Below are 18,653 nucleotides of genomic sequence, written 5' to 3'. Positions count from 1 at the left end.
CCTCAAGATAAAGGGGGGGCGGTTTAGAACAGAGTTGAGGAAGAACTTCTTCGCTCAAAGGGTGGTGAATCTCTGGAATTCTCTGCCCGTTGAAGTGGTGGAGGCTACCTTGCTAAATATTTTTAAGACGCGGGTTGATGGGTTTTTGATAAGAGAGGGGATTAAGGGTTATGGGGAGAGGCGGGAATGTGGAACTGAGCCACGACAGATCAGCCATGATCTTATTGAATGGCGGGGCAGGCTCGAAGGGCTAGATGGCCTACTCCTGCTCCTATTTCTTATGTTCTTAGATATGAGGCAGAGAAAGGGTGGAAATGGTGCATATTTGAGATGGCAAAATGCAGTTTAGGATTAAAGAGGATGCAAAGTTGCAACAAATAGTGTTTGTTGGTGCTGGTACAGAATGGTGAGGATACAGGCATTGAGCAGAATTTCAGCTAGTTCAGGACTCGAAGGCAGGGAGGTAGCTATAAAGTAAAAGTTTGAGTCAATGGCAGCTGCTGCGAGGCACAGTTGCGTGTCTTAACATAAGAACATAAGAAATAGGAGCAGGAGTAGGCCATCCAGCCCCACAAGCCTGCCCCGCCACTCAATAAGATCATGGCTGATCTGAAGTGGCTCAGTTCCACTTTCCCGCTTTCTCCCCATAACCCTTAATTCCCTTGCCTACCAAAAACCTATCTACCCCTGTCTTAAATATATTTAGTGAGGTAGCCTCCACCACTTCAACGGGCAGAGAATTCCAGAGATTCACCACCCTTTGAGTGAAGAAGTTCCTCCTTAACTCCGTTCTAAACTGCTCCCCCCTTATCTTGAGGCTGTGCCCTCTAGTCCTGCTGTCCTTTGTGTGGGAAGAATCTCTCTACCTCTATCCTATCCATCCCCTTCATTATCTTGTACGTCTCTATAAGATCCCCCCTCATCCTTCTAAACTCCAACGAGTACAGACCCAGTCTATTCAGCCTCTCTTCATAGACCAACCCCCTCATCTCCGGTATCAGCCTAATGAACCTCCTCTGCACTCCCTCCAAGGCCAAAATATCCTTGCGCAAATGTGGCAACCAAAACTGCACACAGTTCTCCAGCTGCGGCCTCACCAGTGCCTTGTACAGTTGCAGCAAGACCTCCCTACTTTTATATTCTATCCCCCTCACTATAAAGCCAGCACCCCATTCGCCTTCTTGATCACCTGCTGCACCTGCAGACGGGGTTTTTGCGACTCATGCACAAGGGCCCCCAGGTCCCTCTGCACTGTAGCATGCTGCAGCTTTTCGCCTTTTAAATAGTAATCCCTCCTACTATTATTTCTGCCAAAGTGGATAACCTCACACTTGCTAACATTGTACTCCATCTGCCAGGTCCTCGCCCACTCGCTCAGCCTATCTAGATCCCTCTGCAGACTTTCCACACCCTCCGCACAATTTGCTTTGCCACTTATCTTCGTGTCATCAGCAAATTTCAACACCCTACACTCAGCCCCCTCCTCCAGATCATCTATATAAATGGTAAATAGTTGAGGCCCCAGCACCGATCCCTGCAGCACTCCACTAGTCACCAACCGCCAATCAGAATAGCACCCATTGATACCAACTCTCTGCCTCCTATTAGACAACCAATCCTCTATCCACGCTAACACCTTACCCCCAACTCCATGCCCCCTAACCTTCTGAAGCAACCTTTTGTGCGGCACCATATCAAACGCCTTTTGAAAATCGAGAAACACCACATCCACCGGTTCCCCTCTGTCTACCGCACTAGTCACATCCTCATAGAATTCCAATAAATTCGTCAGACACGACTTCCCCGTAACGAATCCGTGCTGCGTCTGCTCTATCAAACAATTCTTCTCAAGGTACCTCACTATTTCTTCTTTGATGACGGATTCAAGCATTTTTCCAACAACAGACGTTAAACTAACCGGCCTGTAATTCCTTGCCTCTTGCCTGCTACCTTTTTTAAACAGCGGCATAACATCAGCCGTTTTCCAATCTTCTGGCACTTCCCCGGAATCCAGCGAAGTTTGGTAAATAATCACTAACGTGTGTGTAAAAAATTAGAAAGTCATCATGTGGTGCCTAATTGGAATAAACTGGCAGGTAGACTAGAGGAATAGCCGTCAGTGTTGAAGGCAGTAGAGGAGCCAAAGAGGAGGAGAGAATGCAGCTTATAACAGGTCAGAATCTGGATGAAAAGGATTTCAATAGGACAAGTGTGAAAGCTGTGGCAGCGAATGTGTAACAATGATTCATTCGAGAATCTAGGAGTGAAAGGGTCAGTTGGTGTAAAATAGCCGAGAGGGGAAATCAAGTAGGATTTTAAGGAAGTTGATAATGGAAGTTTTGAAACAAGTAGGGACAGCACCAACAGGTAAAGAGGGAGACAAGAAAGGAATATTCTCATAGAATTAGCGAAGAGGGAGAACTTGGCTAAGCAGGAGCTGGGACAAGAGGGCATTAAGAAGTCAGTTAATAGTGACTCAGCGAGGTCTTGATTTCGAAAAGGAGGATATGAAGAAATGTTGGATAAGTATGGAAATTTGATTAGGCAAGGACTGGAGATGAATACTTTGCAACTACCTTCACAAAGGAAGAGGATGCTGACAGTGCCAAAGTAAAGAAGTGGACAGTAGAGAAACTAGATAGGCTAAATATGAATAAAGAGATGGTACTTAATATGAAGTTGTCCAGTCCAACTGATGTGCTGTGCAATATAGGGATAGAAACAGTGGAGGCTCAGGCCACAAACCTTTAGAACACCTTGGATATGGGAGTGGTGCCAGAAAACTAGAGGGTTGCAATTGCTAAAGCCCTATTTAAAAATGAGAGGAATAAACCTAGTCAGTCAGCTATCACTGGTGTTGGGCAACTTCTAGAAAATATTATCCAGACAAAAATTATTTGCTATTTGGAAGAACATGGGTTAATAAATGATTTTATATATATACATATATAGATATGTATAGATCGTCAAAGGCAAATTATGTCCGATAAACTTAACAGAGTCATAGATTCTTAAAGCACAGGAGGCTGTTCGACTCATCATACCTGTGCCAGCTCCAGTTAGATCGCTGTAGTTCTGTAATCTTTTTCCTTTTCAAATTTATACCCCTTTCAGAAGTTACTGTTTAATCTGCCTCCACCATCATAATAACTTATTGCGTTTCCAAAGAAAATTCTCACTATCCCAAGCTCTGCGCCACCAAAATACCAAACAAGGTTCTTTAGTTGCCGCTAATCTTAAATCTGTGCCATCTGGTTAACGACTTTACTGCCAATTTAGAATCATAGAATCCTTATAGTGCAGAAGGAGGTCATTCAGCCTATCGAATCTGACCACATAAGAACATAAGAAATAGGAGCAGGAGTAGGCCATCCAGCCCTTCGACCTGCCCCGCCATTCAATAAGATCATGGCTGATCTGTCGCTGCTCAGTTCCACTTTCCCGCCCTCTCCCCATAACCCTTAATCCCCTCTCCTATCAAAAACCCATCAACCCGCGTCTTAAAAATATTTAGCGAGGCAGCCTCCACCACTTCAACGGGCAGAGAATTCCAGAGATTCACCACCCTTTGAGTGAAGAAGTTCCTCCTCAACTCCGTTCTAAACCGCCCCCCTTTTATCTTGAGGCTGTGCCCCCGAGTCCTACTGTCGTTTTTGAGCGGGAAGAGTCTTTCCACCTCTATCCTATCCATCCCATTCATCATCTTATACGTCTCAATGAGATCTCCCCTCATTCTTCTAAACTCTAACGAGTACAAGCCCAGTTTATTCAGCCTCTCCTCATAGCTCAACCCCCTCAACTCCAGTATCAGCCTAGTAAACCTCCTCTGCACTCCCTCCAAGGCCAAAATATCTTTGCGTGGGTGCGGCGCCCAAAACTGCACACAGTACTCCAGCTGCGGCCTCACTAATGCCCTATACAGCTGCAGCAAGACCTCCCTACTTTTATATTCAATCCCCCTCGCTATGAAGGCCAGCATCCCATTCGCCTTCCTGACCACCTGACCACAATCCCACCCTGGTCCTATTCCAATGCATTTATCCTAGCTCGTCCCCCTGACACTGAGAGGCAATTTAGCATGGCCAATCCAGCCAATCCACACATTTTTGGACTGTGGGAGAAAACCGGAGCACCCAGAGGAAACCCACATAGACACAAACTGCAGTTATTCAGGTTTTTCCCTAGTTGCAATACGAAAACCTTTCATAATTTTGAACACCTCTATTATTTCTCTCTTTAACCTTCTCTGCTGTTTTGAAAATAGATACAATACACAAATCACAAGAAAAATACCGCACCTAACTCCTCAATAAGATGGCAGTAGTCAATCCGCTCCTGTGGGTTCAGTGAGGATAACTGGAACCTGCGTTGAACGTGCGTTTCTTTGACATTATTCTCGCCAACAGCAACCTGAAAGTTATAAGCAAAACCATCCGGTTCAGTTATTTAGATAACATAAACAGAAATACAGTAAGACATACTTCAGTTCTTCATTGTTGGGGGACTTTCAAATCTTTTGAGATGTCGGATATCACGTGGCTTAGGCTCAGCTTCTGATTTCAAGCTTGGGTAAACTTGCAGTTATTCAGTTTTGCAGAGTATGCAGAATATACAGTCCAGACAATGAGCTGCTCAACCTTACTCTATGCCTCTTGCACCAGTCAAGGAATTTTAAAGGATATGCAAGGCAGGAAAGGAGAAGTACCATGCAGAACATTTTTTTTCCTTTTTGAGGGGAGATACTTCAGATATACCAGTCATCATCGTTCAAACATGGGAAAGTTTCGAGTGCCACTGTGGCAAAGCGCACTCACTCAAGAATCACAGAACCCCTACAGTGCAGAAGGAGACCATTTGGCCCATCAAGCCTGCACCGATAACAGTCCATCCCAGGACCTATCCCTGTAACCCCATCTATTTACCCTGCCAGTCCCCCTGACACTAGGGGGCAACTTAGCACGGTCAATCAAGCTAATCCGCAAATCTTTGGACTGTGGGAGGAAACGCACACAGACACTACGGGAGCGTGCAAACTCCACAAAGGCAATCACCCGCAGCCATGTTTGAACCTGGGTCCTTGGTGCTGTGAGGCAGCAGTGCTAACCACTGTGCTGCCCACTATAAGTTATACCTTCTTTCGAGGAAGGAGAGGGGTGGATAATTAAATGTGAACTTGCAGATATCCTTTTGAAGACTAAAGGTTAAAAAGCAATGAAGATGAACAGAAATGCAAAAAAACCATAACAAATCTTTGGCCACACCAAAGCAAAATAAAGATATGGTTTACAAAAACGTCCTGCGAAATGGTATAGCAGAGCACTTCTAATGATATCTTAAATCTATTGAACAAATGCAACATCAAGGATAAATGAAAGAGGAACTTCAACAAACTTTAAAACTAAAATTACTTAAAGTTGGGTTTAGATTAAAAAATATTGGGAAGCAGAAACATTTTTGTAGTCAGGTGAGTTACATGAATCTCAGCCCCTGAGTTTCCCCATTACTCACTCCAGAGCCATACCCACACCTCAACATAACACACTCATACAGTTTCCTACAGTATTACAATAAATCCCATGTTTTCCAGACCTGTTCTTTGGGCTGTGGTGCCACAGGAGGTTTTGCCAGTGGAAATGCTATACTGGGAGCCTGAGGTGTAGGGGTGAGCCGGTCATCCTTCATTGGAACGTCACCATTTGTTACAGCAAGACACTGTGGAATTTCTGTTACAGAAGTAGAATTGATATCTGAGATTGTTGAGTGTAAACACTGCAAAATGCACGCTACACACAATTGCAATCTTTTTTGCGTTAGTTCACTTTTTGCACATACCAGCTTGCTCAGTCTTTGAGCACATTTCAAGTTTTGCATAACCTTTCAATAAATAAATAATATTGAAGACAAGGGCCCATTTTGATCCTCCTTCAACCCTCACTGTAAAGACGGCCTTGTTTCCGAAACTGTTCATTAGTTCTCTTCAAAAGAGAGGGAATCCAAATAGCCGGGAAGTGGACACAGAACATAGGGTGTGCTTAGGGTTAGATGGACATCTGCCCATCTCTGGAGACAGTGGACTGTACCCAGGGTAGGATTGGAGTAAGAGTGCCTCAGAAACAGAGTTAACATTTCAGGTCTGTGACCCTTCATCAGAATGGTCATAATTTTCCGTTCGTCTTGCTCCACGGGTGCCACCTGACCTATTGCGTATTGCCAAAATTTTCAGATTTCCAGCATCTGCAGAAATTTGTTTTTGTCCACTTAAAGTAAAAACTGGTTGCAAATCCTTAAAGTCAAGTATAACTCCAAGGATCTTCTATTCACTGTTTAAATAGTGGAATACTGAAGTTATTTACTGTCATGAGCATACCTAATAACAATTACAAAAAGCATTAAACTTCACATAAGAACCTCAGAAAATGTTGCAGCACAGAAAGAATCAATGGGGATTAATTCATCATACCTATCGCAGCAATTTCCGAATCGGTTAAAGAATCTGTGTGCTTTGCATTCCTTTCCTCCACTTGCTCTGTGTTTTTCTGAAATTGCTCAGAGTACTGAGAGGGGCTGCCTGGCCACTGCATGTTGTTGGCCAGCTTGGCTCGCTCTTCCCTGGCTGTTGGATCATCCCAAATAATCTGCTCACTCTGTGATGGCTCTGTATTGATGTCCGTAACTGCTGCATGTGAGCGCCTAAAAACAGCATCTTTGTAAAATTAAGCTGAAAGTACAAATGCAAGGTAGAAGATTCATGCTTTTACAACTACATTTTTGGCTCTGTTTGAGTTATTGATACTCAATATGACCTTAGTGCTTAACTACAGTACTCAGATGAAAAAATATTCTTTTTAGTTTTGTTAGTGGAATCCAAACAAAACTAAAAATATTTTTCATCCGAGTACTGTAGTTAAAAAAAAGTTGCTGAATTTTCTTAATTAATCTTTCAGGAATCTGTAGAAAAATTTCTACACAAAACATTTTATCTCTATTAATGCTTTATAATGATCTCTTTTAATGCAAGCACCGAATCATCAGTTTTAATATTGCGCTGAATTCTCTCAGCCAAGGAATTAAAAACTAGAGTCCAATCCAATCCTATTAGGGTAGGCAATGGTTTAGCGGTGTTATCTCTAGACTATTAATCCAGAAACTCAGTTAATGTTCTGGGGACCAGGGTTCAAATCCCGCCAAGGCAGGTGGTGAAATCTGAGTTTAATAATAAATATCTGGAATTAAGAATCTACTGATGACCATGAAACCATTATCGACTGTTGGAAAAACCCCGTCCAGTTCACCAAAGTCCTTTACAGAAGGAAATCTACCATCCTTACTTGATCTGGCCTACATGTGACACAGCAATGTGGTTCACTCTCAGCTGCTCTCCAAGAACAACTAGGGATGGGCAATAAATGCTGGCCAGCCAGCAATGCCCATGTCCCATGAATGAATACAAAAAAAATCCATCCGAGTTACAAATACATGACTGATCAAACAGGGACTATTTATAAAGCTGGGTTTAATTATGTTTAAAAATACAATGAAAGAGAACAAATGAAAATTAATTGACAGCATCCCAGACTTGAACATTAGCTCTATTCTCTCTCCACAGATGTTGTCACACCTGCTGAGATCTTTCAGCATTTTCTGATTTGATTTCAGATTCCAGCATCCACAGTATCTTTCTTTTACGAAAATCAATTCTCAGCGGCCAGGCAAAAAGTACCAAATGAACAAGATGCAGATTGATCCCACCTCACATTACAGTTTGCAAAACGGTAGGTCTGAATTTCCCTGATAAGGTTATCAAAATTATGTTAAAAATGTTCTAAATTTTAATTTTATCATTTAAAAAAGGTTAATGCTATACGACTTAAATAATTTCAATAAAATAGAAACAGCCATAAAGTCAACAAAACCCATAGAGCACCTGAGGGATTCCAGTGCTCTGCTGCGTCCTGAACGAAGAGTGCCCTCAGCTGATGATGGGGAGTACTCCAGAACTCCTCGTGAAATGGCTCCGCGGTGCCCTGCTGCCCTCTCCAATCTTGTAGCAGACATTATTTCCTGTAACTGACGCTGAAAATTCTCTCTCATTTCAGAGGTTTCTGTCAAATCTGCAACAAGGATGGAATGTGTAAATCGATACAAATCAGAAGTATTCTCTGTAGAGGAAATAGTGCTCCCACATCACCCCCCCCATCCCCAAAGCACTGTGACGTATCAGATTACAAAGATAAGCCCATGTTACCAATTGAGGGAGAAGTGCTAACTCATTCTTCTATTAAGATGTTTTAGTTCTTGTGTTTTTCCCTCAGCTGCACCCTTTCTGGGATTCAAATGTCTGACCTTTATGATATTCATTTGTGCTGTGTATGTTGCTGGAAATGTTGGTTAATAACAGGGCACCTGAGACCATAGTGAATGTGGGGACAAAAAGTACATCCCCTTAATGAGGGTTAAGGATTGAGAAAGAGACAAAGGAACAATGGAGGAGCATGAATTAGAGAGGGTGAATGAATGCCAAATCAAGTACGGAAAGGTGGGGAAGGGAAGAGAGAAAGAGACAGGGACAAAAGCTGGGTTAAGAAAGAGAAAAAAAGATACAAGGAACATAAAGAAAAAGGATAAGAGAATTTAAATATTATAAATCTCCAATAGTTCCTGTGGAAAGGAAATTCCGTGGTTTAAATTGTTCCTTTTCTGGGATGGAAAGATTGATTGGCATAATAGCAAAATAAAGCTTCTCATTAAAACAAATACCTCCAGGTAAAAGTCCTATGGTGGGTTTAATTGTGTAATGAACAAATACAAAAACTTCATGAAACTTGGGGAACAGGTCGGTGTGAGCTGCCATTTCTGTGAGCCTGACGGAGGAATGCTGTAAGTTATCCAGGAACATGTGGTGATTTGCAATTCACTGGCCATCTCTTCCACACCAAAAGCTACAGGATGCCAATAATGTGGAGTGCGATTAAGGTTGTCATTATTTTGGTAGCAAATTCCAGTCTTAAATCTTTATTTGCATCTCTCAATATCTATAAAACATGTCTATGTGCTCCAGAGACCACATCAGTAAACATTTAAATGCTTGCAAAGAGACGTCAGGATTTCCAATGCTCTCCATGCTGCAAGTCACACTGCAAGAATTTTAAAAATTCTTCCACGTGATGCGGGTGTCACTGGCAAGGCCAGCATTGTTGCGCATCCCTAAACTGCTAAGGAAAAGATGGTGGTGGAGGAACATCACAACAATGCAGCCAAATCCTCAGATCACGAATGCTTTTGCTGCCAGAAGAAACCCCGGCATTGTGACTCCACAGAATCCTTGATATACCACCCCCTCTTCCCAGTTTTACCAAATATTATCTGTGTTGTATGTAGTGGACTTCATAGTAAGGATAGATTTACTCTTTCTGTGGAAGATTGGACAGATGTGTGAGATTCAATAATCAATGCAGCAATAAAAATTCAGAATATTATTCTAAAAAGATATTTTGATGTGGTCACATCAGTGATTATAAAATGGTGCATTACGTGTGTAGCCAAACGGGCCATCTAAAATGGCGTTTTGTAAAGCACTCTGGGACAATTGGGCAAGAAACTAAACCAACAGGCTGCAGTTTAAAGACAGAGACAAACAGATGGCAACCCTGATGAGTGAATACACAGGATATGGGCCATCTCCAGGATGAAAGAGACTTTCTGGTCACACTGGGTTGTGTGCCAGACATAGGGGCACCATGAATCCATATTTAGGAGGAAGGTATGTGACCTATGTGCCTACAATACCTACAGGCATGGCCGCTGGGGACACACCCAGAGATCAGTGTGGTAGCACCTGATTGGATTCTAATCGATCAGGGTAATCAAGTCCCGAGCAATTGATTGGCAATGGCCAAAAAGTGGCATAAAGGATGCTGCACAACCAGGAATCTCTCTCTCTCTGACCCCATGTACGAGCTCCAACAATGGTGAACATCGCCAGCAAGAGGAGAGCCACCACACCCAAGAAGGAAGAAAGACTACAGCCAGAATGCCAGACCAGACCAAAGTACACAGACAACTACCAAGACCAGCACACAGATAAAGGCCAATATCTGTTTGGGTACTTGTCAGTCACACAAAGTTAAGTCAAGGCCTTGTATTGTACTTGAATTCTAGTATTTTCTGTAAGATAACTTATTGTTGGTCGGGTGGGTGATTATTGATTGTGTGGGTTTAAATAAATATTGTTTGTACTAATAAGACGTCTACTTGTAGTTATTTGTCCACTGTATAAGGGTTAAAACAGACTGATTTTACAACACGTGACACTGGGGAGACAGTGGCGTGGTGATAAAGTAAGTCGGCTGGTAATCCAGAGAACCAGGTTAAAGCTCCGGGGACACGGGCTCAAATCCCTCTATGGCAGCTGGTTGAATTTAAAATTCATAAAACCTGGAATTGAAAGCTACTTGGGTATCGGTGACCATTAATTTATCACCGATTGCCACAACTCTGGTAAAACATTCTTAGTTGGGGCAAAAACCATTGCATTTTTTTCTTAAGGAAAGTAACAGCAGTGATATTTGAGGCTGAGGAAAATACAAGGCCACAGGAAGAGACAAGGACAGTAGGATTAGTTTTGAATTGTTCCAACAAGAACGGGTCAAATGGCCTTCAATGTTGTAAATTTCTGCAATGCCATTTCCAGCTAATCAATTTGGTATATCAGACAATATCTAAACAAATCAGGGTCAGATTTCTCAAAACATTGCTTACAATGTAAACTCTGTGGGTTGATTTTGCAGCCTCACCTCACCGAGCATGTTTTTGGCAGGGGTGAGTATGGATACACCGAGAATACGACAAGTGGCAAGCCCACCACCACCCTGCCCACCCAGGAACTGGCCACTACAACACGGTTTTAAATAAATTATAATGGTCAGTTGAACTTTTGAAAAAAATTTATTCATGGGACATGAGGTGTTGGAGAAGCCAATGGTGTTATCCATTGGCAGCACAGCTGCCCTATTCAAAATCTGAATATCTCACAATTATTTTAAAATATTAATTCAAGGGATGTGGCTTCGCTGGCTAGGCCAGCATTTATTGCCCATCTCTAATTGTTCTTGAGAAGGTGGTAGTGAGCTGCCTTCTTAAACTGCTGTAGTCCCAATTATTAGCAGTGTAACAGTGCAGCTTATTAAGAAGCCAATTAACCGAGATAATATGCTACCCACGCCATAATATGGTTGGGCACAGGAGGGCAGACAGGAGTAGGCAGGCTTGCTCGTTAAGTGATTCAACAGATAAGTGTGCGTGTGCCGATGGCGTGTGGGCATGTGCTGGTGGTGTGTGTCAGTGGTGTTTGTTTGCATGCGTGTGTGTATTAGGCAAACACTCCCCAAAATTTCACTTCCCTTCATTCCTTCTTGCCTGACCTACAAAACAAGTACTCCCCCACCTCATTTGCCCCTTCCCCAAAGCTGCCAAAACCACTCCCTCCCAAGTTACCTGGCTCCAGTGTCCATCTTTTCTTCACCCTGGGTCTGCTTACAGTGCCAGCAGTGCCCATTACTGAGCTCTGGTCTGCTGGCCAATTAGATTAGCTGGCAACTCCTGGGGCGGGACCTCCTCCCACTATCTCCTAGTTTAGCCTGCCAGCAGCACGGTGACAGGTGCAGATGCATTGACTGCTGGATGACCTTCCATCCAGGGGTTGAACAACTGCCACCAATGCCCCACCTCCCACTTTGTAAAATCCAGTCCTGTGATTCGTTCAGCAAGTACACCTAGAAACTGGGAAATCCTGGAGCATAATGTCGTAAAAAATAACTGCCCAGAATTGCTTTAGCCACCTGCTTTGAAGTGTTATTTATAGTCATAGCACAAAGGTTTAATGCATTCATATGGCCTTTCTCTACCCTATTTTAGTTGGTCAATTTAAATTATATGGGTTAGCTCCTTTCTACAAATAGGAAAAATATTTTACAAAAATGTCAAGGTTACATCTTCAATGAATGGTACCACTAATTTCAAAATTACAATGGCAAAGCCCTAAATGATGAAAAATATTGTTTCACCTCTGAATGACTGCAAGAAAGAAAGGAAGAACAAGTAGTCAGGTGAATGAATTTGCTGGATGATAACCAACTGAATGCTATTTACCTCCACATTCTTCGTTTTGCTCCTCTTGCAGTGTTTTTTCACCATTTGGTTGTTCATCATTTTCACTCTCCAGTTCTTCGGCCACTGGCACAGCAAAAGTCTGTCAGAAGCGACAGTAATCATTTGTTTGCAATGGAAAGCAGCTATAAATAAAATCACATTTCATTCATTGCTCAGCTTTTTTTAAAATAAAATGTCAAATGAATGCAAGTCCATTCGTTTTAAGTGATAGCTTTTCAAATCCTGGGCTGAAAAAAGTCACATTGAACTACTCTTTTAAAACATGACCAATGAGCGATTAATCTGATATTTGTGATGAAGTTTTGAAAGTCAGGGCAAAAATTGTTTCTAATAAGAGCAATGAGGCCAGAAAGGTAGATAAAACAATAACATAAAAAAAGGAGTGTTCACATCATTCTCCAAGGGGAAAAAAAAGCTAAATCAAATTGCAGAAGACATGTCTACTCAAAGTCATTTTACTCACTAGTGCACAGAGCATGGTTGGCCTTATTCTCTCAGTAAGAAGTGTCACAACACCAGGTTAAAGTCCAACAGCACAAGCTTTCGAAGCGTCACTCCTTCAGGTGAGTGAGGGGTTGTGAACATAACTGTTGGACTTTATCCTGATGTTGAGAGACTTTTTACTGTGCTTACCCGAGTCCAACGCCGGCATCTCCACATCATCTTCTTCTCTAAGCCACAGGTTTTGATGGCAAATCAAATCAGATTAGCCATGATCTTATCAAATGACAGAACAGCCTTGAGGGACCGAATAGCCTCCCGCTCATAAGTGATATAATCATACGTTGGTTTTGAGGACCATACTTCCAAACTTATCAATTGGCGAGCTGATGTGCTTAACTTTGTAGGAACAAGTCATGGTCATTCAGGCTCTAGAACCTATTCTGCCATTCAATTAGACCATAGCTTATCTGCATATTAATTCATCATGGCTCCATTACCTGCAATGCCTTTAACTAATAAAAATCTAGCAATCTGAGCTTTAAATTTTTAGTGGACTTTAACCTCAGCACTTTAATTTTTGGAAGGGGAAAGAGTTCCAGGTTCCCACTATCTTTTGGATGCAGTGTTTCCTGACATCATCTCTGATGGTCTCTGGTGTAGTCCCGGAGGATTGGAGGATAGCGAATGTTGTCCCATTGTTTAAGAAGGGGAACAGAGACTTTGCCGGGAATTATAGACCGGTGAGTCTTACTTCTGTTGTGGGCAAGGTTTTAGAAAAAATTATTAGGGATAGGATTTATAGTTATTTGGAGTGTAATGAATTGATTAGAAATAGTCAGCATGGTTTTGTAGCGGGTAGGTCGTGCCTTACTAACCTTATTGAGTTTTTTGAGAAGGTGACCAAAGAGGTGGATGGGGGCAAGGCAGTTGACGTGGTATATATGGATTTTAGTAAGGCGTTCGATAAGGTTCACCATGGTAGGCTTCTGCAGAAAATGCAGATGTATGGGATTGTGGGTAATCTAGGAAGTTGGATCAGGAATTGGCTATCAGATAGGAGACAGAGGGTGGTGGTTGATGGTAAATATTCATCATGGAGTTCGGTTACGAGTGGTGTGCCTCAGGGATCTGTTTTGGGGCCACTGTTGTTTGTAATCTTTATTAATGATCTGGATGAGGGTATAGTTGGGTGGATTAGTAAATTTGCTGATGACGCCAAAGTCGGAGGTGTGGTAGATTGTGAGGAAGGGTGTCATAGTCTGCAGGGAGACTTAGATAGGTTGCAGAGCTGGGCCGAGAGGTGGCGGATGGAATTTAATGCAGAGAAATGTGAGGTAATTCACTTTGGTAGGAGCAACAGATGTGTCGAGTATAGGGCTAACGGGAGGACTTTGAATAGTGTGGATGAACAGAGGGATCTAGGTGTATGTGTACATAGATCCCTGAAAGTTGGGAATCAAGTAGATAAGGTTGTTAAGAAGGCGTACGGTGTCTTGGCGTTTATTGGCAGGGGGATTGAATTTAGGAGTCGCAGCGTCATGTTGCAACTGTACACTACTCTGGTGCGGCCGCACTTGGAGTACTGTGTGCAGTTCTGGTCCCCACATTACAAGAAGGATGTGGAGGCTTTGGAGAGGGTGCAGAGGAGGTTTACTAGGATGTTGCCTGGTATGGTGGGGAGGTCCTATGAGGAGAGACTGAGGGATTTAGGGTTGTTTTCGTTGGAAAGAAGGCGGCTAAGAGGGGATCTTATTGAAACATATAAGATGATTAGAGGTTTAGATAGGGTGGATAGTGATAGCCTTTTTCCTCGGATGGAGAAAGCTAGCACGAGGGGGCATGGCTTTAAATTAAGGGGGGGTAGCTACAGGACGGATGTCAGGGGTAGGTTCTTTACCCAGCGGGTGGTGAGGGATTGGAATGCCCTGCCTGCTGCAGTTGTAAATGCGCCTAGTTTGGGGGCGTTTAAGAGATCTATGGATAGGTTTATGGACGAAAAGGGATTGGTATAGGCTAGTGGGTCATTGTTTTTGTAACTGGTCGGCGCAACATCGTGGGCCGAAGGGCCTGTTCTGCGCTGTAACGTTCTATGTTCTATGAACAGCCTAACTCAAATTCTAAAGGGCAGCATGGTGGCACAGTGGTTAGCACTACTACCTCACAACTCCAACAGTCGGCTTCAATTCCAGCCTTGGGTGGTTGTCTGTGTGGAGTTTGCACATTCGCCGTGTGTCTGCATGGGTTTCCTCCAGTTTCCCCCCTCGGTCCAAAAGGTGTGCCGATTAGGTGGATTGGCTATGAGAATTTATTTTACCTTGTCAATCAACACATTGCTTCAATGTGCCTAAAATATTACAATGATAGACAGATGACCTGTCAGTAAAACCATGATAAACATCAGAAACTTCACTCTTGGTCTCAAACATCTTTTGTGCAAAGACATGGGGGATCTACTAGTAAACTTACTTTGAAACTGAAATAATCCCTGGATATTTACAGCTGAAATTATTGCTCTCATTGTGGAATGGAATAAATCAGTGCTCGTTTGTAGGAGTGACACGTAGAAATTCTACATCCCCACAATACCTGATCATCTCTCTGTTTTGCATCAGAAGGGCACATGCGAGTGGCCACTCGGGTTTCTTGAACTGCACTGATATCCAGACTCATATTCGGATTATAGGTGTGAGGATAGAGAGATTCGGGCACCTTCTTTTGCTCGTCAGCACACTGTATCAAAGAGTTCAAGATTTAGTGATCTAATTGACACATTATTCATAAAGTATAGATACTGAAATGGATGGAGGTGGGAGGGGGCAGTTGGATGAAGAAATTTGTGGAATCTAAAGACCAGTAGGGACCAGTTGGGACAAATGGCCTGTTTCAGGGTTATAGCTTTAGTTAAAATGACAATCAAACAATGCCTGATAGCTTCTGAGTAATAAATCAATGGCATAATTTCCTATAAGGAACAATACTATTATGAGCAAATCGTTAATTAGCCAAATTTAACCACTATCTCTAGATTTATAATTCCAACTTGATAATGTGCACCGTAACCTGTCCACCATTTTCTAGATCTCAAAGTACAATTTACAACAGAGCTAAACCAAGCTAATATTATGGGTTTCACTCTTGTATAACAACATTTATAATCTAATTTTCATTTAGAAAAACAAACAATTATATAAACAAATTACATTAGCAATGGTTTACAAACTGAGATTAAATAGGAGCATCAATTACCTTTGTAAAAGAAACCAATCTTCCAAAAAAACATAATTCAAATGTAAAATATATCCACTATTTGGGAAGCTGGTAAATCAAGGACATAAATGCAAGACCATTGGTGAGGCAGATTAAAACCATCCTGCGGGATAATGGATACCCTGATCCCATCACTGCTCACTGTATATTGTACAAAATCATGAACAGGCCTAAAGCCACCACTTCCAGTCCTGAAAAATGCCCAGTCTGTACCAGATTACCCTGGAAGGGTAAGGTCTCTCAAAAATTTAAGCATTACCAACAAGAATGTTCTTCTCTACGAAAAGGATGCAGCCGTCAAGCCAAATAAATGTTCTGCTTATCACACAAAAGAGCCAGCGTATGTATTTCTTGTGGTGGTGTGATGCCAGTTATGTAAGCCGTATGTCCCAATGACTGGTAGATCATATCAAACAGCCTTCCCTTCTGCAGTTCACAGGCAGCAAAGTACTGATTGTACCCAACCAGCCTGTGCTTGCAAAACTCAAAAGTGTCCAACATCAGATATGGTTCAGCGACTGGACATCACCTGCTAAATAATTCTGATTATGCTTAGACTTAAAACCAATTTGAGATTGTCAGTCAAACTCAAGTGTGACTTGTTTACTCATGCTCGAAACCACAAATATTCACACACAGGGCCCTTTGTGGACATAAGGGACATGTGCACATTTTGCACCCTTTTCACCTAAACATAGGCCTATGGAAACAACAATTCCCTAGTTGATTCCCCAGGGCAGTGCCCTGACCAATCAGTCAACCCACCCTATCTATCTTTATTCATATAAGATTGTTTGGGACTTGGAATTATTCCTTATCAGAAGAAGTGGTAGAAGCCAAATCCATATTAGCTTTAAGAGAAAAAGAAAAAATTAAAAGGGCTTGGGAAACAGACAGGGGAATGGGACTGAGAACCAATATAGACTGTATGATTCTAGAGATATCTTTTCAACAGCAAAGAAATAGCACTTAGATGAGAATGAGGCTTTCACCAATTGCACCGTATACATGCAGTGTCTGGTTTACCTAAAATTGCAGCATCACTGAAACAAAGAAAACATCTATAGAAGATTAATAATGTGTAATTAACAGTAAATGAATGAGAAATGGGAGGACTAGACCATTTGGCCCTCTGCACTTGTTACGTCCAGTCAATACAATTTGACTGATCTTCTATCACAATTCTCCCTTTCCATACTATCCCCATATTCCTAATTCCTTTAGCGTCCAATAACTACAGTGAATACAAGTTTGGAAGCCTTGACAAAGGGTCATCTGGACTCGAAACATCAGCTCTTTTCTCTCCTTACAGATGCTGCCAGACCTGCTGACATTTTCCAGCGTTTTCTCTTTTGGAAGCCTTGAGTTATGTTTTAAAAATATATTAGTACTAAGCCCCAGGCCGAGAGCTACGTCAAAGGAAGACTATTTCTCTTACTGCAAACAGCCAGTATTCAGAGACAATGTGTATGCCCTTCTCTTTGACAGACTTGTATTCCCGATTGCTGTCATTCTGCCGCCCCTGATAGATGAAATGGGTGACTGTTTCATCATAACTCCACCTAAAAACACAAATGAAATTAAAAGTGTAAGTTGCAGTGCAAAGTTTATTTTAAGCTGTCCGATGTATGAAAATTCTACATTAGCAGCTGTAAATCAATACCTGTAATCTGCTCCAAGGGAGGCTGCAATCGCATTCAAATCCCCCTGTTTCTTACCAAGCTTCCTACTCACACAAATTACAACATCAGCCAGGACTTTGGTTTCCTCCTATCAAAGGTTGGAAAAAGAAACAATACAAAAATGCAACAAATGTATTACAGGACAGAGTTAGAAAACACAAAAAGTCCTCCAATTCGTGGAAAATTCACTTCTTTAAAATAAACTCATTCAAATCCATATGTCAACGCACTGCACTGATATGGATTTGTAATATTTCAGCATCAATAAACAAAGGTATGAAACAAATTACTCTCATTTCAAAGCTTCTTGCTTGCTACTACTCCAAAAGGTTTAATGTATTTGACAAATCAGTTAATGTGCTTGTAACCCCAAAAATAAATGGATATACTCAGGCTTTGCAAATACAATATTGAAGACTGAAGTTATTATGCAAAACAATGACCAACAGGTGTAATTGTTTGAAGAGGAGGGCTGTAGGTTAGCACTGCTGCCTTACAACACCAGGGACCCAGGTTCAATTCCAGTCTTGGGTGACTGTGTGGAGTTGCATGTTCTCCCCCTATGTGTGTGGGTTTCCTCCAGTTTCCTCCCACAATCCAAACATGTTCAGACTAGGTACACTGGCAACGCTAAATTGCCTCTTAGTGTCCAAAGATGTGTAGATTAGATGAATTAGCCATGGCAAATGTGTGAGGTTACAGGATAGGGTGGGGAAAAGGGTCTGAGTAAGGTGCTTGTCAGAGAGAGTTGGTGCAGATTCAATGGACCGAACGGCCTCATCTGCACTGTAGGGATTCTATGATTAAACAATATGGAACGCAAGCAGTGAGTGGGATGTTATTAGATGACTCAAAAGGAGTATAGCACCAGCAAAGATTGGATTGGTCAAATTTTTGTTCTGTTAACGCTCCATAATTTGAAGATTCTTTGTCAGAGTTAGCACCTATTTAATCAACAGAGGAAACAGTAGCATTGTCTGAGCCAGCATGGTATAGCCAGCATAGCGACAAGCCTATACACTAAATAACTATTTCTTGGGTTTACAGCAGTAGGTGAAGGACACGAACAGAGAGAACAGGGAAAATAACACT

At 42.1% G+C, this 18,653-nt stretch overlaps 1 protein-coding gene across 4 annotated transcripts in view; it reads right to left on the bottom strand.

Moving 5' to 3' along the window:
* Window positions 1–18,653, bottom strand: part of topbp1 (DNA topoisomerase II binding protein 1) — a 69,705-nt gene that overhangs the window by 14,895 nt on the left and 36,157 nt on the right. For all 4 annotated transcript variants that reach the window (XM_080202319.1, XM_080202301.1, XM_080202310.1 and 1 more), the window contains 8 exons: window positions 17,543–17,649; window positions 17,318–17,441; window positions 15,199–15,342; window positions 12,148–12,247; window positions 7,925–8,111; window positions 6,461–6,690; window positions 5,590–5,723; window positions 4,299–4,410 (listed from right to left, as the gene is read on the bottom strand). In XM_080202319.1, the coding sequence (XP_080058445.1) occupies window positions 4,299–4,410; window positions 5,590–5,723; window positions 6,461–6,690; window positions 7,925–8,111; window positions 12,148–12,247; window positions 15,199–15,342; window positions 17,318–17,441; window positions 17,543–17,649 (1,138 nt within the window). The remainder of the gene's footprint in view (window positions 1–4,298; window positions 4,411–5,589; window positions 5,724–6,460; window positions 6,691–7,924; window positions 8,112–12,147; window positions 12,248–15,198; window positions 15,343–17,317; window positions 17,442–17,542; window positions 17,650–18,653) is intronic.

This window comes from Carcharhinus amblyrhynchos, chromosome 2 (assembly GCF_965287045.1).
Source record: "Carcharhinus amblyrhynchos chromosome 2, sCarAmb.v2.hapA, whole genome shotgun sequence".
NCBI lineage: Eukaryota > Metazoa > Chordata > Chondrichthyes > Carcharhiniformes > Carcharhinidae > Carcharhinus > Carcharhinus amblyrhynchos.
The sequence above is the reverse complement of the archived record's forward strand: the minus strand, read 5'-3'. Positions and strand labels throughout refer to the sequence as shown.